Source organism: Equus caballus, chromosome 5 (genome assembly GCF_041296265.1).
Source record: "Equus caballus isolate H_3958 breed thoroughbred chromosome 5, TB-T2T, whole genome shotgun sequence".
In the NCBI taxonomy this organism is placed as follows: domain Eukaryota; kingdom Metazoa; phylum Chordata; class Mammalia; order Perissodactyla; family Equidae; genus Equus; species Equus caballus.
This window is the reverse complement of record NC_091688.1, coordinates 83,000,743-83,026,452: the sequence shown is the minus strand read 5'-3', so window position 1 is coordinate 83,026,452 and position 25,710 is coordinate 83,000,743. Positions and strand designations below refer to the sequence as shown.

At 35.3% G+C, this 25,710-nt stretch overlaps 1 protein-coding gene across 28 annotated transcripts in view; it reads right to left on the bottom strand.

The window, feature by feature from the left end:
• Positions 1-25,041, bottom strand: part of ODF2L (outer dense fiber of sperm tails 2 like) — a 62,179-nt gene extending 37,138 nt beyond the window's left edge. For 5 of the 28 annotated variants that reach the window (XM_070267380.1, XM_070267372.1, XM_070267364.1 and 2 more), the window contains exons 1-10: positions 24,834-25,041; positions 18,041-18,210; positions 16,034-16,151; positions 13,451-13,510; positions 13,254-13,325; positions 12,570-12,686; positions 8,772-8,957; positions 6,126-6,235; positions 5,019-5,154; positions 184-294 (exon numbers count right to left, since the gene is read on the bottom strand). In XM_070267380.1, coding sequence (XP_070123481.1) covers positions 184-294; positions 5,019-5,154; positions 6,126-6,235; positions 8,772-8,957; positions 12,570-12,686; positions 13,254-13,325; positions 13,451-13,510; positions 16,034-16,151; positions 18,041-18,174 — 1,044 coding nt within the window. In that variant the 5' untranslated portion in view covers positions 18,175-18,210; positions 24,834-25,041. Of the gene's footprint in view, positions 1-183; positions 295-5,018; positions 5,155-6,125; positions 6,236-8,771; positions 8,958-12,569; positions 12,687-13,253; positions 13,326-13,450; positions 13,511-16,018; positions 16,152-18,040; positions 18,211-22,131; positions 22,353-23,051; positions 24,735-24,833 lie in introns of those variants that run through there. The other 23 variants (XM_023641735.2, XM_070267378.1, XM_023641733.2 and 20 more) reach the window with 16 other exon arrangements.
• Between the last annotated feature and the right edge of the window lie 669 nt (positions 25,042-25,710).

The window sequence follows — 25,710 nt, the reverse complement described above, 5'->3', positions numbered from 1 at the left end:
TCAGCAGAATCATCTATTTATAAAAGTATTTGGAACATTAAGAAATATTTGGGACATATCATAGTCTATCACAAAATAATAGCTGTACTTTTCTTTATTTCTGTTTATTTAGATCATAAACAAATGTGGTATTTTAAATTGTCTACCAAATTTAACAAACGTTAAAATAAATGCAATGGTCACCTGAGTTTTATACACTTCAATAAGAGTTTTCTGTTGTTTTTCTACTTCTTGCAATTCTACGAGTTCATTTTCAACAGAAACGATCTCGTCCTTCAAAGCAGCAAGTGTAGTCTAGCAAAGAATATATAAATAGATTTTATAAATCATTAGAACTCATTTGTACTTCATGCTATAGGATTATGAAAACATAACTCATTTATCAACAAAATCATAAAATACTTTTTTTGACTGTATACAATTACTAATCTAAAAAAAGAATTTCAAAAAGTAATACCTATGAACAACGTTAATAAGAATTATTCAAGAAATGTGTTTTTGAAACTTTTAAAATTTACTGACAAAAAAAGAGTTGGGGGGCTGGCCCGGTGGTGTAGTGGTTAAGTTTGTGCACTCTGCTCCAGCGGCCCAGGGTCTGTGGGTTCTGATCCCAGGCATGGACCTACACACTGCTTATCAAGCCATGCTGTGGTGGCATCCCCCACACAAAATAGAGGAAGACTGGCATGGATGTTAGCTCAGGGATGATCTTCCTCACCAAAAAAAAAAAAAGAAAAGAAAAAAGACTTGGAAAATAGGAAGACCATGTTTCTGGATGGGAAGACTCAATACTATTGACAGATAAGATTTTTTTCCAAATCAATAAAACTTTAATGCAATTTCAACCAAAAGATAACAGTTGGAGGAAGAGGGAATATGACAAAATTAATTTAAAATTCATATGGAAAAATAAATAGAAAAGATTAATAAAAATTTGAAAAGAATACTAAATGGAGAATCTCAGTATGTATTATATATTAAAATGTATAAAGAACTAAAATTATTAAAATACTAAATAAGAATACAGAGATCGATGGAACAGAAAAATACACACACTAAAATTATATTTAGTATATGACAAGGGTTGGATTTTTAAATCAATGGGGAGAATATGGATCAGTAAATAATGGTAATAAGATAACTGTTTACTAGGCAAAAAATAGATTTGCCTCTACCCAACATTAGTTTTTTATATTTGTTAAATATAAAAAATAAAGCTTTAAAAATTTTCACAGAAGATCCAGGTAAAATTTTATTTGAGTTTAGGATAGCAAAAACCCTATTAGGCATAAAGCCAAAAGAAGATACCAAGAACTGTACGTGTCTGAGATTTTACCCTCCAAGTTTATAAGTTAGCCTAGCACAGTTTCTTGGATGCTAGCAGAAGATATGAGACTTCTGGGTCAGAGACACAGGACTTTATTACTCACTGCAATAGCAGTAGCCAGATGTCAGAATGTGTGTTAGTCTCCTAAGCCCCAGTTCCCACAGGGCAACACAAAGAGGGCCAGATGATACCTGTACATGCAGTCAGATAGATTACAGAGGAGCAACCCTGAGTTTAGGGAACCCAGATCTCTTAAAACAGCCAGTAAAGCACACCTATCCTGCAATAGAATGAAGCATTGCTACCTTCCAAGGATGTTCATTATAGAAACACCCTTGAAAAGACAGTCTGGCTTATAGGCAGTCAGTGCCTCTGCTTGCAAGATGTGCAAAAATGTGAGAGACTCCCAACAGATGCCATAAAAGAAAAAAAATATGTCCAAAATTTCATAGCCCCCTCAGAAAGTCTGAAGCAATCAAAATGTGAAAAAAGTAACAAATTATGACAAAATATAATATACAGCAAGTTCTTATATATTAAGAAAAAAGACATACAAAAGATAATTAGTAAGTAATTAAAAAAGGCAGAAATGTAAAGGATCAATGAATACATAAAGAAATATGTTTACTAGTTATTAAAAAATGCTCTAGGCACTGGATATTTTCTAGTAGTGAGAAAAGAGCAAAAATTCCTTCCTTCATGGAGCTTACATACTTCATGCATAAACAGAAAAAACAAGGGATAGATGGACAAAAAACAAGAATAAGAAATAAAATATATCATACATGAAAGCAGGCTAGGACTGACAAGCTGGGGCTGGGCCAGGGAGGCCTCCTGAGAAAGAGACTTTGGAGCAAACAGCGAAAGGAAGCATGGCTCTTTGAGAGGAGAGAATTCCTGTAGACAAAGGCAATGGTGGGGAAGGCCCAGCCATTAGGAGAAAACAGCAAGAAGGCCTGTGTGGCAGAAGGGAGAAAAGAAAGGGGAGAGCGCAAGGTGAGGTCAGAGAGGAAAAGGAAAGCCAGATGGTGCAATGCCTTGGAGATGTTTACTCTATTAACCAAGATATCACTGGGGGGTTGAGCAGAGCAGTGACACGTCTGACTTACATTTTTATAGGAACTACTCTGGTGCTACACTGAACGCTAACTGCAGGGGCAAGGGCAGAAGCAAAGGGAAGAGTTAAAAGGTCACTGTGACGACGAGAGATGGTGGCTTGAACCAGGGTAACGTAATGGCAGTGGTCCTGGAGAGAGGTGGTCAACTTCTGGATATATTTGAAGGCGATTTGCTGACAGACTGGAAGAGGGTGTAAGAGAAAGGAGTGAAAGATGACATCAAGTAATAGAAAGGATGACTGCCATTAACTGAGATGAGGAAACTGTAGGATGAACCATTTGGGGGCATACAGGAGCTCTATTTTGGACATGGTAACTTTGAGACACCTATTAAATATCCAAGTAGGCAGTAAAATATATGTCTGGAATTCAGGGGCAACGTCTAGGCTAAGAGACAGAAATTTGAGAGCCCACAGGGTACAGATGGTATTTAAAGCCCAACATTAGATGAGGTCAACTATCAAATGTGGAGAGATTTGTTTCAAAATTGCCTAGTATGGGAAAAAGTATAGGGACCCATTTATGATAGGTAATTTGGAAATATATACCAGCAACATTAAGAATGGGTCTCCTTTTTGACCATATAATTCTACTTCTAGAAGTTTATCCTCAGATATGCAAGAAGACTCAAAGAAACTATCCACATTTTTCTTTATTAGCAAAAATTGGAAGTAGTCCAAAATCCCAAAAGTTATATATATGCTAAAATAGTCACTTTAGTTATCTTTCAGTTGTGAAGTTACAGGTGATTTTTTACTTTTCCTTTGTGATTTTCTGTTTCTCCAACTTTCTATAATCAACAAATAGAACCTTATAACCCTCCAAATAAACTTTTTTTGTTTTAATAAAGGAGGTCACTGGGCCTTGGAAGCAATATCAGCTAGTTTTTCATCTGTAACTTTAAAATCTAAAATTAATCTAAAGTAATTAAAAGTAACAAATTAGACCATCTAGGCAATTTTACATTGTAAATAACATATGCCAAACATATCTGGATTTTTTCCTTAAACAAAATCCATAGAATAATGTAGTAAAAATACATGTTTCTGAATTAATACAACATGATAAGATGTAAACTTTAACTCAATGATTTTTATATCTATGTGATTTAAAATAATTCCATTATCATGTGATTAAAAACTAGACTTATAATTAATAAGATATCCTTCTAATCTTTTCTCTTTGAAGGATATCAAGGAAATTAAGAAAATAAACATAATAAATAAAATTGCTTCCTCTTCCTGGATAAAACATTTTAAGGATTCAGTCAATAAATATTCATTGAGAGCTAAATGTATGTCACACCTTCCCTGGCATCCTGTGCCTACAAAGATGGGAGTTTATAAGGAGAGACTCACCCTATTTGAGAAGACTTTGTGGGGAAGCAGGATTTGAGCTGAACTTTAAAGAAAAAGGATTTAGATACTGAGAAAAATAGCATTCTACACCGTAAGAATAGTAAAATTATAGGAATAGATAGAGGAAAACATGAACAAAATGCAGGAAATAATGAACACTCATATTTGGCTAGAGCTCAGGATAACTAGAAGACTATATTCCCTAGTCTCCCTTGCAGCAAGGTGGGGCCACATGCCTAACAAGTAGAAGAATCGAGTGGTATGGAATTTTCAGAAGTTTCCCTAAAAGAGAGGAGATGGAAAAAAAGAGGGAGATAATCCATCTTTTTTCCCCTCCATCTTGTTGCTTGAAACTTGACTATTATTGGCGAGAGCTCCAGCAGCCATTTTGGATCATGAGGATGGGGGTCACAACCTAGGAACGGCAGAGTAGAGAGGTAAAAAGAGGCTAGGTTCTGTGATGCCCTATCGGCTTTGAACTGTCAACTCTGGCCATCTTTTACATAAACAGATTCTTTTCCGCCTTCTATTTACTATCTGCCAAAAAGAGTATTATGGAACTGAAAATGATGCCATGAGACTTTAGTAAAGTCTCACCTGGTTACTTGTATCTCTGCTTGAAAACTCAAATTTATCTTTTTTCTCAGAAAGTATGAAAGTTTCTCCCCCATCTTTTCTCTGGTACACATACAAACCAATCACCCCTTGGATTTGGTTAAATTGGAAAATTCTTTCTGGTTATGAAGCAGCCAAGAACATACTTTCTGGTTTCAAACAGATCAGGCCTGAGGTTATATTCTATCGTAACGATGACACCTAGAAATAATCTCATGCATTAAAGTTAATGTAACTGTGGATGATTCACTTAACTGCTAAAATTGGAGTCAATAATTTTTTTTGCATTGAGGTACAGTTGTTCAACTTCATAAATCTTACTTAATGCTGCTGAAAGTAATTTGAAAATGTATCTGTGTATACAACTATAAACATTTAAAAATCTAGTTACAAATGTGTGTATTCATGTGCATACACAGGCATGTACATATAAAGTTTTAGAAGTTACCTGTTATAATGATACTCTAATACTCTGAGAAACATAAAAGACAAAATGATATAAGAGCACTTTTCTAAACATGCTGTTATTTGAAGCTACTTTTACTAAGTAGACTAGGTTGTCATTACACAATCATGCACACACATGCAGACACAAAGTACTTTTAATTTTGTATTCTCAAGATTCAGAGTTTCATTTTCATCTTCAATTGATTGAAGTTTTCTAAGAATTTCTTCACATGAATTTTTTCCATCGTCTTCCATTTTCTTCAGGTCTTCCAAAAGAGTACTGATTTGCCTTTATAAAAGAAACGATATATTTTATAAAAGTCATAGAAGTTTTCATTCAACTTACACATTTTAAGTGTGTTTCTGAAATTATTTTGTTAGGGTGCACTGTTTCAAAAGTTAATAGAACTCATAGAACAAGTGAAATAGGAAGCAGTAATCTATACGGTTACTTGAGTAACTTTGATTAGAAATAATTACTCATTGATGATGCCAATGAAAATTTACACAGCATTCTCTTTGCTATTCAATAAAACATCTAAACTCATCCACAGGTATGTCTGTCTGTCTGTCTCTCATCCACAGGGATGTCTGTCTGTCTCTCATTCACACATGTGCACAAACATATGCACAATTTCAGGAACAAGGTTAAATAAAAGGATCAAGTGAGACAATAACTAATCTTAGAAGCAAATTGTATATGCTAGTTTTCAATAATAAAACTGAAGAGAATATACAGAAGATAAAACATTTAAAAGCAAATATTCAGGTTTCATTATTATTAGCTTATTATTAATAAATTTCAAAGTGTAAAGTATATGTATTTTTACTCATTGATTTTCTTTGTTATGTATTTAAGGCACTTTAAGGAACAATAACTTTAAGGATTTTGAAAACATTTACGCTTTTATTCTAAACTATGTTATATATTCTTACTTAGACATTCTTGTTCAGTAGAGAAATATCACTTCCATTTTAAGACAAAGTTATTATTAACATTTACTGTAAATAGATGACACATACTCATACCAAATACTAACCTAAAAGTCCAAAATTTCAGAATGTGAGTACTTTCAACTGGTAATCATTTTTATTGTATTTTTAGAGTAAGAAAAGTTTATAGAATTAAAAATGTCAAATCATATAGACAATACCTTTACCACATGTAATCGGAAGAACCAAAATACAAACCACTCGAAGAGGAAAGAACTGAAAACACTTCTTAGTAAACAGTAAAAGGACTTTAAATTTTTTTCTTACTTTTTCACTGTTTCGATCTGAACTTCCAATTCAGTTTTTTCTACTACAATTTTCTCATAATGACTTTTCCAGGCATTGGAAGCTGAGATTGTTTCAGACAACTTGGCTTCCTAAAAAATACATCAAGTACTCATCTTATAATTGAGTAACACTTCGGCTTTGTTCAGGGCCCTAAACACAAATACAATATAAACAAGGAAACACTCATCCTACAAAGTATGGAACTTTTGTTAAAGAAAACTTCAGTGTACAGTTCTGAATATATGGAAGTTTTAAAGCAAACTTTAATAACAACATATTTATATTACTCATTTTATAGGCACATAGTGGCAGTTCCAACTTAACATGTTAAGGATGTTGAAGTAACTATTTTCAAACAATGTTTCATAATTAATGAAGATAATTCCCTTTCTATTTACTGAACTTTTCATTTTGCATTCTCTATATAGAAGATGCTAGCAACGACATAAGCATCAGAGGAGAAAGAAGCCCTCTATGGCATACATAGAAGCCACCTGCAATTCCACAATTCCACAGCATTTAATAATACAGCCTTATTTATCTTTGTTTTAATGATGTCAACCTGTTTTGTAGAGGTCACCCTGTCGGCCTTCAAACACTGTTTCTGTCAGCAAAGAGATGAAAGTGGTAGTGGTTGCTTATCCACTTTGAATGTGAGCTCCAAGAGGCAGAGATTTTTATCTGGTTTGTTCATTACTAGGGCCTTGAATAATGCCTGGCATAAAGCAGACACTCAATAAATAACTAATTGTGAAATGAATCTACTCTTTGCAAATCCACCTGGTGAGCTGTGGCCATTATGTCCCCTATCTACATTCTACCAAAAATTAGACTCACTGGAATGGCAACAGTGCCCATAATCACTAACCAGAAGACCCAGAAGTAGTAATGACAACACTTAACACTCATTGGGTGCCTCCTTCTTTCCTTCATCATTCAGACACTCACTGATCAAGTATTTATTGAGTATTACTATGTGCAAGACATCTTCTGTTTACATTTTTTCCACAGTAACATTTTTGATATATCGAAGACTAGTATTCTGTTTTCATATTTTATGTACATGAATTCTAATATACACTATGAAGTGTAAGTTGTGCAATTCTAATATAAATTAAGATATTTAGAAATTTTATGAATATCTCAATAAAATTAGAGAAAAAGAGGAAGAAAATAAATTTTACCTATAAAGTGGATGCTATGAAGAAAACTTGATACACTGATATAATTAATTGTTGTGGGACTACTTCAAAAGGACTGGTCAAGGAAGGCCACTAGGAAGAGGTATCAATTAAAAAGACAACTGAATGATTTAAAAAAGAACCAGCTATTGTGAGCTGAGAAGAACATCACAGTCAGAGGCAAGAGCAAATAAAACAATGAAAACAAACTCCATGGATTAGAGGAATAGAAAGGAGGCCAATATAGGAAAAATGTGGAATGGCCAGGCACTGTGCTTTGACATATATTTTCTTAATTATTCCTGCCTACAGTCATATAAGATAGACAGTATTATTATCACCTATTATTAGACAAGGAAACTGACACTTAGAGAGGTTAAGTACCTTACCCAACGTCACGAGGTAAACAAGTGGAGGAGCCTTCCCAGACCATGATCTGGGGCATGGATGACATGACACTATTTAAAGAGGAAAATCCCAAGAATGCTGACTCGATTAGTTTTTACCACTCAAGACTATTTTCAGGCGTAGTTCTATAACCGAGGTACACAACCTTCTAGATTTTGAACTTAGTCTTCAATTCTTTTATCTAGTTAAATTCTCCTGAACGTAGGTTAAATATTAAGGCCTTAAAATCTTAACAGGAGCTTATAAAATATTAAGTTGTTTTGTTTACACAAGTGTTTATGCAAGTCTGTTTTCACTTCTAAAAGCCTCTAATAATTCTATAAGCCTGAACACTGGTTCTTAAGAGATGGGATACCAATGAGACATTAAAAACAGTAAATATTTTACTAATTGCTAATTGAATAAATATAATAATTTGTCAACAACAAAGCACTAAGTCCATTTTCCAACTTTGTATTACACTCAAAAGATAACTTTCACATGGTGTGTTTACGTCATCGTATGGTTTTAAATGCGTTACAGAGTTTAATGAAATGAGTTACTGAATGAAGGCATATGACCCAATAACATAAATCAGCATTTCAGTGTTGCTCAGAACCAGTTCCAAGAGTTGCTTTGTGGGTGAAAGAAGAGTTCTGTGGTTAAATAAGTGGTGGGAAACTCCGAGTTCAATACCCTTCATTACACTGCTCTACTGAAGGCCTCCTCAGGGCCCTTCACATGCTAATGCACACTGTAAACTTCCAAGGGGAATCTGTATACACTGTTACCTTTAGTTGGCCACAGAAGGTTTGTGACACACTTCACATAACCTTTAAGTAAAGTTCCCAAGGAAATGTTGATAAAATTCAATATGCAAATTTGACATTTTATGTAATCTTTCAAAATAAAGACTAAAACAAAAAAGTATGAGTAAAGTTTTTCTAGTATTAATAGTATTAAGAGAAGAATAAAACTATTACATTAAGCATCATGACATAAACTACACAAAGTAAATACATAAAACAGTCATTTAAGAAAGAAAGTATATACTTACCTGATCTCTAATCTGGGAAGTAAGGTTTTCAATGTCTCCAGTAAAATGGTCAAGCCTTTGTTTGTAAATTTTAGATGCTCTTTTTAGAGCTACTGCTTTTTGCTTACTTGAATCTTTCATTGCTACAGTCTCATGCTTACTTTTTCTCAATTGCAAGTTCCATTCAGCTATCTTGGTTTCTAAGCTCTAAAAAAATACCGGCAGCAATTAAATTATTTTAGAACTCCAATGTTTATGTAAACATTGTAAAGATATGTAAATAAGGTTTAACACAGATTTTATCAAAAGGAGTAATCATAAGATTACTAAAAAGCAAAACAGTGATGACAGATGATTTCACCATTGTTTATCTGTAACCAGTTATAGAACGCAGATTTAAAATATATAAGCCTACATAAAACTAATGCTACTTGTATTATAGATGTTGGTGATTATGGTACAAACACTAACTTCCCTAAAACTTTTGTGATTAACTAGGACTTACACAAATTTCAGATCTAGAATATTATATAGTACTAGTATTGCAAATCAAAAAACCATAACTTAGCCAGACAATTCAAACAGGTACACAAAGCTCAAAGGAGTCGGCTGCATCTCAAAAATATTAGGACTCTAGTTTGAATGATAAAGGCTTAAAGGAGGTATCATAAAAGTATAGATCATGAAGGGTATAGATGAGAGAAACATAGACTTATTTACCAAATTTTAATTTACTAGAATTAAGAGACATGCCTTGACACTTGAAAGAGTTACATCAAGGACAATAAAAATACTGCTTTAGGGGCTGGCCCGGTGGCGCAGCGGTTAAGTTTGCACGCTCTGCTTCTGCAGCCCAGGGTTTGCTGGTTCGGACCCTGGATGCGGATGTGTGCACGGCTTGTCAAGCCATGCTGTGGCAGGCGTCCCACATATAAAGTAGAGAAAGATAGGCACAGATGTTAGCTCAGGGCTAATCTTCCTCAAAAAAATAAAATTAAAAATAAAATTAAAAACACTGATTTACCCAATGAGTAGTAAGTTTGTAGAAGTTGTTATTCTAAGACCAAACAGGTTTAGATAAATGAATGACTCCCTGATCCATAAGAGTGAGTAAGGGTAAAAAGATGTTTGAGGGCATATTTCTATCCACTGTGTTTCATGGTGTTCATTGGCATGACTGTTTCCTTGACTTGTCTCTTGGTGACATAACGAGAGACAGAATATTAGGATGGGTAGATGACAGACATGATTTAGTGTGATAACTCTCATGTTTTTATTTCAAATTATTTTAAGACTTTGTAATTAAAATATTTGACTATTAAGTATCTAAGAACTTAAAGATTTAAGATTTTAATGCTTTTACATTTTTTTGAAAGTTGTGTATATACTGAAAAGAACGTAAAATTACTACAGAATTTAGGTTTTAGTCTCCCATTCACTGAACAACCATTTTAATTAAGAAAAAAGTCAAAGAAGTCACAGTAAAAGATAGGGCGCTTTTCTGCTTAATTCTATGATGAACAAAAACTATGCAACTTAACTTCCACTAAAATTGAGATTAAGAAGTACATCTTAAATAAGATTTAAAGACTTGATCTCTTTGAAAAGTGATTAGGTAGACTAGGAAAAGAAGCAAAACATTCTTAAATTGTCTTTAAAAACCTATCCTAACTAAAAATATCCCAGGAAACACTTTAATAAGTAGTTGGGCAAAACCAAATAAGAGCAGTACAGTAATCCTACTTAAGAGAAATGAAGACCCACAGGAAATACAGCTGTCATTCCTCCACACAACCACAGGGTGTCACCATCACACAGTGAATGACTGCTACACCTTAAAAAAACCTTTTTAAACACCAAAGGTGAAGTAAATTTTTCTGAACAAGGTTCTAGTAACACTTTCTCACTAGATTTATCAAATCCCACACTTTAGGACTATTAGGGAGTGTACTGAAACTATCAAATTATTTTTAAAGTTTCAAAATAATTAATCCCTCACAGTCATTTGCCAAATGAATGGGCACCTATTTAAAGTCAACTATTTGCCTTTTCCTATTTACAAAGAACTATATACGCTGCATGTTAGAAGATAAGTATTCTCTATATCTTCTAAAATGTGAAAATATTCTAATTATGATTGCTATATTATAAAGAGAGAATATATTATAAAGAGAGAAAAAGTGGTTCAAAGTATCTTGGGGATAGTTCTCAGAGAATCCTAATGTAATTTAAATTTTTACAAGACCCAATATAATGCACTGACTCAACAATATTAAAAAACTGGATTTATGTTGCCAAACTGAGTTCACTGTGTTTGTACTCTAAAAAATAACTTGTTAAACCTAAATCAAAGAACTAAATTCTGACCCCCAATTACTTAATGCCTTAAATTCCAAAGGGTGTATGTTAGAGGGAATGTAGAAAAATATCAGTAACCTAATGCAAATTCTTTTAATCGTTTATAAACAGTTGAATTTTTGTAAAGGAATGTCAACTCAAAGTAGTAGACAGGAGAATGTCATCACAAAATCCTAGGATTTTAGCCTTATATTCTTTCTCCAAATTATCATGGATATAGAAAGTAACTGTTAAACTTAATTTTAAAAAATCATTTAATATTTCATTTTTAAATTGAGGAGACTCATTTCAAAAACTTCCCTAACTGCTGTTTGAGGATATAACTAAAAATTGTGTAAGTAAGATGTACTTGTGTAAGTAGATGATTATCTGAGATGTTAAATCACATGAATTCTCCTGCTTTTAACAGAACAGAGCAATGCAGTACCAACTCTGGTTTATCTGCTGTGCCCCAGGACACCTATGCAAAGGACACAGGGAATCTCTGGGGGAAAGTGCTTAGAAGCACATGTTGAGGACACAGGACAAAATTTACACCCCCTCATAAGCCTGCTTAACGTCCCTTTGATGGGTTTCTTGTCACTGAAGGGAAAAAAAAAACACCCCAAGTGCAGTCTTGAAACATGTGCCGCAGGTTGCAGACATCTGCTATGACCCAGGAGTGTAAAAGCAAACAGAATTTAGCACAGAAGTCCTCACACACAGTGGGGTTTGTCTTTGTACACTTATCTTCTAAAGATGGGAACGATGCTTCTTTTCCTTTGGCAAAAATGACAGTGGGTCCAATTAGCCTATGTCATATCATAGCATCCTCAAATTCTTTTCCCAAAGTGACTGTGAGACTTCCAAAAGAATATTTAAACCATTCAATTTAAATCAAAAAATTCCTCTTAATTATACTGCTAAAAAACTGTATAACAAAGAGATTACTCGATTATCTAAACACTAACCTAAAACCCTAGGTTAACCGATTTTAAAGTTGTTACCATTAGTACCAAACACAAAAATAATAAACATTTATTGACTGCTTACTAAATATGTGTGAGAGTACTTATATGTATGTATAAATGTAAAAAAAAAAGACTGGAATACTATCTACCAAAATGTTAACAATGGTTTCGGTGTTTTTATTTTAATTTTCTCTTTTATATTTTACAAATTTTCCACAATAAACATAAACTAACGATATAATGGGAAAGATTTTTTAAGTAATTCAAGCTCTACAAATCCTTCCTAGATTGGCACAAAAAAAGACACAGCATTTTTATATTGGGATTTGGAGACAAATCTTCAGATGGGCTAGAAATCTTAAAATTAAGATTTGCCTCAAATATGTATTTCCCATGGCAACACTCAAACTGAATTCTTTCAAAACCACCAAATTCCAGAATTAAGGAAAGGCTTTATAGTTGTTCATTAATTTTATCACTTCAACTATTAAAATGGATGGATTTTTACAACCTTTATGTGTTCTTTTAATTTATCATTCTCTGCTTCCTTTTTATGAATTTGGAGCTGTAGTCGTTCATGCACTACTTTTACTGATTGTGAAAAACGGTTTGCTTTCAAAGCATTTTCCTAAAACAGAGAAAACAAAAAAGTGTTATTTCATGTATTTCTCCACAATCTTTAACTTTACCCATATTTAGACACGGACTAAAAAGCTGATAAAAAGCGAAGTACCACTTTATATAAACCACTACCCCCCCATTACAAATGTATTTTTTATAAAACTATCAGGATGTTTTCTCCTCCCTCCTTTCATTTAATGGCTCCTGATAATTATCTTTGTAAAAAGTCCCATCTACCCTCACTATCCTCATAAGTAATATTATGGGTATGTCTAAAATGCTCCTACGAACACTGAAATTCCTCAATTTATACTAAAATTAAAATACGATACAAATTTACACAGTTCCTAACATATAGTGATCTATGCCAAGTACGCTGAGTGAAACACCATAAAACTCTTAAAAAAAAACTTTAAAAAATTAGATGTTTGATACATAAAACTTGTAAAATATCCAAATAATCTAAAAACCTTTCTGTTTCTATTTCTGAGGATATGGGGGCCAGGATGGAAAGAAGGTGAAAAGGGAGTCAATATTAAGAAAATATGGTGAATTAAGCTCAAAACTTGCTTACCTTTTCATTCTGAAACAGACAAGAAAGTTCTTGGATATAGGTCTCCTTTTCAAGTATCTTCTTCTTAAGATCCTTCAGCAAATATAATGTAAAATTTAGAAATATCAAACTTAGATGTACTGGCTAATTTTATAAAACCAAGCAACATACAAACAAAAAATGTCAGAAGAACAGACACAAAGTTTGAAAAGACTTACAGTGTTCTCACTTTCATTACCAGTTAGCTTTTCTAACATGCTGGATAAACTGTCCCCTCTCTGTGAAAAAAAGATATTACAAATCAGTGTTCACAAATTTTATTTCTCTACATAAAGTAGGAAGTGGAATAATCATCACTTAAGAAATTAATATGGAGGCCGGCCCCATGGCAGAGTGGTTAAGTTCGAACACTGCTTTGGTGGCCCAGGGTTTCACTGGTTCGGATCTTGGGCGCAGACAAGGCACTGCTCATCAGGCCATGCTGGGGTGGCGTCCCACACAGCACAACCAGAGGCACACTCACAACAAGAATATACAACTGTGTACTGGGGGGGCTTTGGGGAGAAGAAGAAGAAGAAAAGAAAAAGAAGAAGATTGGCAACAGTTGTTAGCTCAGGTGCCAATCTTAAAAAAAAAGAAATTAATATGGACAACTACTATGCACAGTTCAGATTTTTTATAAAGTGTACCATCAGAAGGATTTTTGCAGAAGTGTTCCAAGTCATTTTTTGTCCACGATTTACGAAATTACTTAATTTACTAAATTAATCTCTAAAAAATGCCTCAGAAAGTACAAGCTAATGACATAAAAATCACAAAAATAGTGTATACAAAGGAAGCTCACAGTGTTTATAAATAGGTAAAAATTAAAAACAACCTAAATTTTGTAATATGAAATTTTTTAAAGAATTACAGCAAATCAATAGCAGCATTCTGACATTTTAAATGAGAACACAGAAGAACGTTTATTCATTTTGACGGTCACACTCCTGCTTGAGAATGTGAAAAAGCTAAGAATTCCTTTCACTCCAAAGCATACATGCATGTACATATAATGCAAAATTGTACACACAATTTCAGAGGGCTCATGGACTTCATGAAACCCATCCTTGGACTCTGTAAGGATACACAGTGGAATCACTTGGCATACATATATGTTTTCATTTCTCTTGGGTATATACATCTTATAAATGAATGTTCACAGCAGCTTTTTTCATAATAGCCAAAAAGGAGAAGCAACTGAAATGTTCATCGACTGAAGAATGGATAAATAAACGGTTATACCCATACAATAAAATATTGTTCAGTAATAAAGAGGAATGAGGTACTGTTATGTGCTACAACACAGATGAACCTTGAAAACATTATGCTAAATGAAAGAAGGAAGTTATGAATAACCACATACTATATGATTCCATTTATATGAAATGTACAGAATAGGGAAATCCATAGAGACAGAAAGTAGACAATGGGCAAAGGAAGGGTGGGTGGGGGAGCGGAGGTGAACTTCTAAAAGGGCGTGGTGTTTCTTTTTGTACTGATGGAAATGCTCTAAAATTTATTGTGGTGATAGCTGCAGAATTCTATGAATACTCTAAAAATGACTGAATTGCCTACTATAAATGGGTGAATTGCACAGTATGTGCTTATAATCAATAAAACTGTTACAAAAAAGAATATATGAATGTATAAATACAATGTACACAACAGCTTAAATTCTAAGAGTATTCTACTGTAATCAGCTGAATGAAGTATGACAAACAGTGAGTTTTTGAGATAGAGAATAAAAATACATTTTCTATTAAAAAAATGCTGTTCTCATGTAGAACTATTTATGAAACATTTAAAAAGTAGAGATTAGTTTAAGATTGTCATTTCAAACAAAAATTCAAGAATTATTTCCATTTCAAATCTACCAGTATTTTAACTTCTATAGTTTGAGAAATAATACACCCTCCAAGTGACAAATATCACTATTAAATTAGTGCTTAGTGTTCCTTATGTGTTGGTATTCTGTCTTCCTAAGATGTTCTAAAGCTTGTTTCGCATGTTTAAAAGTGTCTAATTCTTTCGTTAATGTTTTCTTCTGTTTAGAAAACTTCTTCAAATTGGCTGCAGAAAGATTAGCCTGACAAAACATAAGAACCACATACACATTGTAAGACATAGCATTGACACTCTAAAATATAATATTATTATTATCAAAGAATACTTTTTCCTAGTAACAAAATCATTCTTTTGCAAATACTAAATTTTACCAAGTTTATCAATAGTAAATAGGGCCTGTTACATAGCACATTAAAGTAAAATGAAATCAAAATAAGGGCTTAAACCCTAAAATGTTTTTTGGACATTTATTTTAATAAAACGAATAGAAAATAATCTATTTTTTGTCCCCAACTCAAACTTTGGTACAATGAAACTTTAGAATACAGTTTTCTATTCTGCATAACACTACAGAAAATAGATAATTTCATTTCTCAGAATATTTTAGTTTTAAATTCACTCGAGAAAAGTTGACTCTCTTAGTTCAACTCCAGATAAGTCAAGTACCAAGGTACACAGTTTCCAGCTCAGCCTCTTATCAGGTGCCTGCCTGAGACCACCTTTGAGGAAAAGAATTGCAGTTAATGACACAGAACTAAGGAACAGTGATAAATGTGCATTTTTTGGTATAAAATACCAGTACCGCCTTAACTACTTTAAGATATGAGACCTCAGTTAACGCATTCCGGGTATTATAAAAGCTTTTCATTTTATTAGATGTTCACAAGTCAAATACTCACATTTTCAAAACTCACCTCTTCAATAGTGTCCTTAAATAATGGCAAAAGTAATTCTACAGAAAAGGTTGCCAACTCAGCTTCCTTAAATGTTGCTTCCAATTCAGTCTTTTCATTTAGGATGTCCTGCTTTAGGCTAATTACATATGCACAAATAAAATTTAAGTTAAATCTGACATATAAACTAGTTATACTTTTTATGCAACTATAGCATACTTTGACTAAATATTATAGTTCCATAAACTGTTGTGCAAAATGTAACAGTAAATTGTCACTGAAACTGTATGAATTTTTTTCTATACATCCACATTTTTTCTACACTTACTATACATGGGAAAACAGTTTTTAAAATTTTAAAATATGTAAAACACAAACCCAATAGCAGTGTTTCATGTGCTATTTGACAATTATTCAATATCCCTTGTCTGGTTGGTAAACGATTTGTTTAAATGTGTATATGCATTTTTTTCTTCCCTTCCTTCTTCCTTACTCCAAACCGAAAAGATTTGTTTTTCTAAATCCTAGTCTCAAATCCTTTCTTGAAATTTAACTGTTTTTCACAAAAAAATTTCCTCTAGAAGAACGAATAAGCTAAACAAATGGAACAAAAAAAACCTAAAGCTCTCCAGGTGTCTAAAAGGCCTTCACATTCAACTTTAGGATACATTATCATTCAGAACAAAACTGGTATTTGCCGTCTTGATTATGTTTTACCTAGACACTACTGTGTAACACTGTAAGATACATTTCTTTTTTTTGGCCACATTTTTACATCCTGAAATCAGGATGCTTCTTACAATCTTTGTCAGTCAGGAGGCAGTCCTGACCTGTCTTTCCTGCACAAAACCAAAACACACAGAATGGGCATCCAACGCTGTGGAGGATATCCCAGGGCTAGGGAGCAGCACCTTCCTAAGCCCTGGGAACGAAGGCTCCTAGAGAGGGGTTGAGGGAGTTGGTGAAGTAGGAATGTTTAGCAACATTCCAGAAGCAAGACTCCAATGTAGGCTTGCTGTATGTTGTAATTAAGAGCTCAGCATAGATAAGTTTTATTTCATTTAAAGATGCTCCTGAGAAATGCCATCTCACCAATACTCAATAGCAAGGACAACTCTGAGTCAAAGAATGACTCCAAAGAGTTGGACTTTGAGTATAAAGAAGTTTTGAGAATACCTTAACTAATTTATTTCACTCACATTTTATTTTTATATAAGTACAGAGTTATTTGGATTAAAAATCTATGTGTAATTATGTTTGAAGGAGCTTTTTCAAGATTTATAAATAAAATTTCAAGTGATGAGATATAATTTTGTCTTTAATTGGCAGCTCTTTTCTTTCTTTATGGAACATAATGGCTCATCAACAATTGATGGCGTCTGAGTGGTTATGTCAAATACTAGATTTGGTTCTTAAACACCACTGGCTTAAAGTGATGGGCCTAAGAAAATATTGACTATAAATGACACCAGTCCATTACTAAAAGCCAAGGGCAGAACATCAAAAATGATTATAGATGACAAAATATCATTTTCATTTATAACAAGCTAAATCAGAAGCTGGACTATACCATCCATACTGACAATAATGGTATTTTAAGATTGGCATTTTTGGGGGCAATGAGTCATATAAATAACAAGTGTTATTCTCCATACTAAAGAAGCAAAATATGATAGGTATTTGTTATACAGCAATACACCAAAGGACAGTGACTTATCACTTATTAACTACATTTCCAATATTCCAAAGTATTTATATTTTAATTTACCGTAAAAACCTTTATACATTACAAATTCTTAATAGGTAAGGTTTTCATTTTTAATTGCTTTCATTAAGATTCAAAAAAACTAGTCAAATTCTGCTAAGCGAGTATATTTGTAATCAGATTAAATAAATATATGAATTATTAGCTTTGAAGAAGATATTCTCAAAAGAATGCTGTATTTGATTCAAACAATTTACAATATGGACAAAACATGAAACTCTGAAATCAGAAAATGAGATATCCCCTGCTATTGTTGAGAATACCAGCAGACTTGACTTTCACTGGCGTGCTGTGGTAAATGTTCTTTCTCTCGTCTACTTTTAAAATGGGAAAACAGTTCTTCTGAATGACTTCCATCATTTGAGGGCTTCTCCATAAATTCACCAAATGGATTCATAGGTGGCTTCCACAACTTCTCCACATAAGCTGAAAGCTAGGAAATATTTTAGTAATTAAACATTATTTCAGTAAAGATTCTTTTTTTCTGTCATTATAAACAAAGATCCTAAAGATGTCTAAAAGAATATTTCACAGACAAAATTGAAATTATAACTGCTATTCATTGTGATATTAATGCAAACTAGTATCAAAATTGCATAGCACACCCATTCAACAATTTCCAAACACAGTTTCCAAAAGACCCACTATTGTCTACATAACCACAAGAATGTAGAAATTTTTATTAGTCTATTTCTTGTTTTTTTTTTTTTTGTCCTTTTTTTGCTTAAGGAAGATTGTTGCCAGTCTTCCTCTATTTTATGTGGGATGCCACCACAGCGTGGCTTGATGAGTGGTGCTAGGTCGGAGCTCAGGATCCGAACCTGCGAACCCAGGCTACTGAAGCACAGCATGCAAACTTAACCACTATGCCATTAGGCCAGCCCCATTATCAGTCTATTTCTTGAAGTATTATAGTATTACCTTAATCCAATCAGACTAGAAAATGGATATTAAAACTATGGGTTGATTATGGTCCTCAGTTTCAATAGATCCACCCAATAGGAAACGTACGCTACTTATGCCTAGAACAGTAGAAATTTAACATACTTTTGGAACTATCTGGCAAAAGTAGCTACAAAGAAAATAGGATATTCTTTTGAAAGTAAACCTTTCAAACTTAAATTCACTTATTCCTATTTCTGAGCTCAATCTGGGATATTCTTTGGTGATAAGGAATAGACAGATGATATTACTTCTAAATTTTACTAAATAATCTAATTGTTTTCACTCAAACTTGGAGATGTCACTTAAAAAATATGAATGTTTATGAATTTCTTCAAAACTGTTTCATTTTAAGTAATGAATTAGAGCTTTAGCGATCATTAAGACTGTATTTCACAAATCTAATACATGGTAATGTGTCTCCCTGACTTCATGTTTCTACAAAACTAAATGTTATATTTAAAGTTTCCGGCATTTTTTTCAGAGCTATTTTACCTCTTTGTAATTTATTTTCATATTTCTGTATTATAAAATACATATGTTTAAGAATTTTCAATACTTTAGGTAGATGCTGAAAATTATTCACAATATTTAATTAGCAATTCAGAAACCTTCCAAAGTGTCTGTAAAAATGTGTTTATTTTTGTCTGAAGGTTCTATATACTACAGAGACAAATATTTAGGATGTAGGCCAATGAAAAGTATGCTCATATTTTTGAAATACCAGCAACTCATGTCCAAAAGGAACTGCTGAATAACCTACAGATAATCTAGGATGATCTTCTTGAATACTACAAACATGTAACATCCGTTATTTGGACATAATATTTTGAGCTATCTGTAGTCTAGAAAAATTAAAAATATACAGATACACAAAATCAAATGGAAAACTAAGGGTGAAAAAGAAGATGTCTGGATAAGTCACTGCAATTGAGAGAACTGATTGGTTCAGCTGCAGTAGCCACCCCGCTCAGAAAGGGACAGGTATTTATCTTTCATCCATTCAGTTGTTTAAATATTTGTCTTTCTGTACACTAGAATCTCAATAAAGAATGTCTTACTGATATTTGAATCCTCAGCACCTATAAGCCTTGTAAGAGCTGAGTAATACCTGAAGGAGAGGACTCAAGGCTTAGAGCAGCTAACGAATATGATGAATGAACACTGCTGCTTTTTAGTCATCCCTTGATTCATCATTAGAAGAAAAATGGCTCCTATATTTGGAATAAAAGCTCAAAAATCATTGTGAGAGGATAAGGATCCTCAATTTGTAGAAAATATTTTATGAGATAAGACTCAATTTGGTATCAGTATTTTAAATCAGTTCTAACTTGCCTTTGTGGACTACTGCCAGCTACATATACAATTCTTCTAAAAAGTTTGTCACAAGATAAAATCATACAACATTTTTCTGCTTCATCACCCAAAATAAGTAACTGTGTCTTATCTTAAAGGGTAAACAAATAAAATTAACAAAGTGGAAAAACATGGATGTTAGTGATTCTTCAAAACACGAAGCAGAGCACTATATAAATCAAGTCTCAGATATTTCCATGGAAATTATTAGCAATCATATTCTTACAATCTAGAAATATTTTCCAGGATAAAGATTGTTCAGAAGTTTCAAGGCTCTGTACTATTTTCGTGTTGTGACAATACTATAATCAAAAGCATATGTGTGCTGAACAATGTAATAATTTTCTTTAGCTTAAAAAAATCCTGCCTTTATAAAAAATGCTATATTTTAGTCAACGAAATGTATTCTTGTATGGAAAAGCAGATATTTCACAAGAAAATGTTTTCAATTATGTAGAATAAACTGCCAGTTGACAAATGTATTACATTTTTGTACAACTTGTTAGTGGTGAAACAAAGACACATTTTCCACACACATACTTAATGATCAAATCCAAGATGACCAATTTTAAAATACTTTAAATGTTTAAAGAATTAAATTTCCTATACAGAGATGACTTTACCAGTTCCCTCCCCAAGAGGCATGTACTTAAAGCTTCTTCCAAGAGTGGTCATGGGCTTATGCTGATCCCGTTACACTCACTAAACTATGTTCAACTTTGGCCCACAACAAGCGTTTGGGGGATGGCTGTTCAGGGACCATGATGCTGGCCATGGTCAGAGAAAAGAAAGATCACAGTCCATGACCCTCCTTAGCACCTAGATTGTTCTAAGTAAACTAACCAGCTGCAGACAAATATGTATCTAAAATTAATCTCTCTGAAGAGAAAAGCATATGAATCTCACAGGTTTCAATTTGTTTTGCCAAACACTAATTCTTGGAAAATTAGCTCCCTATGGCTTCAAACAAAAGCACAGAGTTCTACTGAGAAATTCATCATGAAATATTCAGCAAGGAACACAAAGCAGATGCAGTAATGCTGCGCACTCCTCTCACTATTCCAGACACTAGCCAAAAATTCACTAGAGAAATAATTGTACGGCTTTTGAGACTCCAAAATGAAAAAATTGTATAGAAAATTTGGAAATAGGTAAAAAGTAAAAAAAAAAACACAGGTGGAAAATAGATCTCACCAGTAAAAGTTACCAAAATTGGAGAAAACATGTTCTGATATAGAGAGGTTAACTTAGATAAATAATTAGCTAAAGCTTCTCTCCAATGAATACAGAGAAAAAGAAATTTAAATTTAAAAGACCGTTGCAGATTGGATAATATGGAGAAAAAAGTCGACAGCAAGTGACTGATACGTAAATACAGGATATCTACTTCAAGGCCCAAGTTCCCCTCCTGCCCAAAATAGTCCCCTGATTGCTCCAGCGCACCAAGAACCCTAAACATCTAATAGTATTTTCAGCATCACACAGTTGAGAATTTAATTACTCCATAAATGCTCATATTTTAGTTTTCTTTTAAACTTGCTACTAAATCTGTGGGGGCAAATATCATACCCATCATCCTTTGCCCTCAAAACACAGTGAACACAGTGAGGGCATAGGTTCGGTTCTAACAGACAACTTAGGGTGACCAAATAATTTATTGTTTAAACTGGGACAATCACCCAGAAGAAGAGTGGACCAAAGACATCCAGAATATTGCCTAATCACAAAATTAGCATCCTTTACCACATAAACATAAAGCATCGTCCTTTCCTTCAACATGAGGACAACAGCCGCCATTTATTAACAGAGCACTGACTGATCTTATAAACACCACCTCACAAAAAGCCTTATGAGTTTGTTATTAACATCTAAAAGCTACGGATGAGGAAACCAAGTCTTAGAAAGGTTAAGGAGCTTGCCCATGATTACAAGTAAGGAAGTGGTGAAACTCAGTTTTGAACCAAAAGTCATCAGATATTAAAATATAAATGAATATAAGAATCTACACAACATACAAACTTGCTTCGATTCACCCAGGTTTTAACAACACTCTTACCGATTCGATTTATACTCCAAAAATGAAAACTGTTCTGTGCAAGGAAATGGAGGATGAATAAGATTGAGCTCCTTGAAGGCACAGACTATTATTCTAAAGAGAGCAGACGGTGAACAGACCACTAAAATCCAGTGTGCTAAGGGGCTGTGACAGTGGACTCATGGGGTACCAGGAGAGCGTACAGGAGGATCCTAATGCCAACTGGCAGGATCCTGGGAGACTTCCCAGAGGACGTGGAACCTCAGTAGAGTCTTGCAGAACAAGTTTGAGCTTGGCAAAAGGGAACCGGAAAAGGCGCTTCAGGTAGAGGTACAGGACCAGCAAGAGCAAGGAATTGTGAAAGAACATGACTTGCAAGGGCAAGCGGCAAAAGATGAAACTGGACACTCTCAAAGCTGTCACTGTCTGCCAAGCTCAAGAGCTTAAATTTTCTCCCAAAGGTTAAGATAGACCATTAAATAATGTTAAGCAGAGGAATAACAGCTCAGAAGTGCATTTTTAAAAGATAAATCCAGTGCTAGTTTGGAGAATGGGCGAGGCATATGGAGAGGAGGAGGGTAGAAGCAGCGAAACTCGTTACTAGGGTCCCAGAGAGATGAAATTTCAACATTCTTTTCCTATAAAAAATTTTGAAGGAATCAAATAAATGCTGTTTCCACTGGTGATAAAAACAATGAAGGAATGAGAATTAAAATGCCAGAATAAAAAGAGATCAGTACTGAAAGAAGTGATCAAATATAACACCTCATTTACCCATGACCATATGAATGGATTGCTCCCCATATAAATTCCACATAATAATAGCTTATCCGTTTAAGTACCAATATTAACTTAGACCAGTTTGAAAAAAACCTTTTAAAAATATTTCTTCCTTCCTTCTTAATCAGAGCATAGACAGACTGAAGATAATTTAACCATACCTTGATGATCCAGAGGCAGCACATTAAAACGAAAGAATATTGGGCCAGACTCATCCATTCTTAGTCTTTATGAGTCACCTGACATGGACAACCCTTAGCCACAAGGAGCCTAGGTTTTCTCTTCTACAAAATGAGAACAATTTTGCAAGCCAAAGCTGCGGTGAGGTTTCAACAGAAAGAAGTAGAAGCACTTACAGGTGGGGTTTTTTGTTTATTTATTTTTTTTAATTTAGGGCCCCTTTGGCTCACTCTATTGGAGCTGCTTTCCGACCAGGTCTTCTCTTTAAAATTTTTCATTTCTTTAAAAAAAAAAAATCCTGAGTCAATCACCATTCCTGAAATTACCTGCAGACCTGAGTTATTCGTATAGAACCAACTCTTATCTTCAAAACAACACTTTCAAGAGGTATTCTTTGCAGAATTGTTACAAAGCATCTTCAGCGTAGTCATAAATTGACAGTACTACTAAACCAAAGCCCAGGGGAAAACAATCATTGACCTCCAACAGAAGTGTGCCCAGTGGGTAAATGTTATTTCAACCTTATAGCTATACCCAACTCTTTGGGTCTCATTCATTTGCACAGACCAAGCACAATGAATAAGAGCAATAGAAACAAAGCCATTTGCTCATACCTTTGGGGGTCTGGGATACAAAAACTATGTTATTAATACACACCAATTGTGAAAATAGGAGAGAAAGAGAAGCAAAAAATGGATATCCAGCTGTTATTACGAACATGAGCATGACATTCTTATTGCAAGCAGAAAGGTATCAAACTAATTCTAAAAGCAGAGAGCCTTTCTGTGGTTTGTTCCTTTAACCACAACTAACCAAGCGGGGCTTAAAACCATTCCAAGAACCTCATTCATTGAGTAACACCTGAACCTGACCATGCCTGTCGCCGCAATACTTCAACCCCAACACCAGCCAGTCCGGCTATGGTCGTCTCAGTGAACAAGCACCGCTTAACTGACCACCCATCCGCAAAACCTAGCACTGCGTTTACTTAATCTCTTTTATTACAACCTCTCCAAAGTGACTATTATCGTCCTCATTTTACAGAACTGAAGCCAAGGTTAAGTGACCTGCCCAAGGCCACACAGCTGGTTCACTGGCAGAGCCAAGACAGAACCCAAGTCGGCCTCCCGCCAAGGACTGAAGGGGTCTCCTATAGAGGCTGGCACCTAGAAGGAGTCCGGAGGAGTTATTTCCTGAGGTTTTCTGGAGTATTCTTCAAACATGGAGCCCCAGGGCCTACCACACTCTAGGATATTAGGTGGTGGGCACTTAAAAGCCAGCCGAGTACGAGAGCACGATTTCGCTATTTTGGAAAGGAATGCCGCCAGGCGCCGGGCCGGCCCGGTCAGGGCTCGGTTCTGAACAAGCCCACCTCGGCTAAGATCCGCCCTGCCGCCCCAGGGACCACCCCCTTCCTAAGAGTCCGGGCGCCGCGGCCTCGTTCTAGCCCAGGCCGTCGGTGTGGGGGAAGGGGAGGGTGCGGGCAGAAGGGGGCTGAGGTGTACTCCGGGCCTGCGCGAAGGGCTTCCACTTCCGGGACCCACGCCCCGCCCCGGGCCTCCGGGGGCGCCCCCGTAACCGGCCAAAGGCAGCCCAAGCTTCCCACACAGACTGCGCTCCCCGCCTAAGGCGCGCCTACGCCCCCGCCGCTGCATCAGCACGGCGCCGTGACGTCAGCCCGCCGCCGCTCCGCTATGAAAGGGGTCCGAGGGGCCGAAAGGGCTGAGGCTTCCAAACGTTAGCCGAAAGCCCGAAGGGCGTACCTGTGCTCTCCAGCCCTGGTCGGTCGGGAGGGAGCGGGACGCGGGGGGCAGTGCAGGGGGCAGAGCTAGGAAGGAAGCCGGATTCCTGGACCTGCTTGCGGCGGAAGGGGGCGCGCTAAAGTGCACCGGGAACAAAAGCAGACCTGGTAACCTGCGAGTGGCTTCTCTGGCAACGGGCGCCCCGCCCCTTCCGGCGCGGCGATTGGCCAGGTCGGGAAAGTGAGCGCCGGCGCCTGTTGCTATTGGCGGGAGTGAGGGGGCGGGGCCTGGGAGAGGCGCTTTGTCTCTTGCTTCTACGGATAAAGTTTTCTTCTGCAAACCTTTTGTTTTACGAAATGGGCAGTGCCTGTATGTAGTTAACGAGAATCTTACTTGTGCTCAACCAGAAAGGGAAATAAGGCAGATAGATTCCGAATTTTTTGACACTTCGCCTGGAAGAGCCCTGGCTTTGCTTTTTAAAGGGGAGATTTGAAAAGGCGAAGGCAACTGCAAGAAACCTCGTTTTAGGTGTATGGGATTGCTCTTCAGCTGAGATCTTCCCCTGGGCCTCTCTTTGCTCCTGTTAAGTGAGGGAGCCGGAGGGTGATCGCCTTTCGGGTCTCAAATTCTTTGGATCTGTGCTATAGCCAGCTTGTATGGTTTATAAACTCCTGAACAAGACGAGATTTTTATTCGGAAAAGTAAAAAACTTTATCCAACGCCTCAACTTAATGTTCATGTTAAGAATCGTACGCCATTGTATCAAGTTCACAGATAGAGCAACTATCAACCGAGCAGTTAACCATGATGCACCTCCTGATTGATTTTACTAAGGAATAGTTTCCAGTGATGAGTCTAGCAATGCTTTTTCCAGCCCAGAACTGTGATTGTCCAGCAA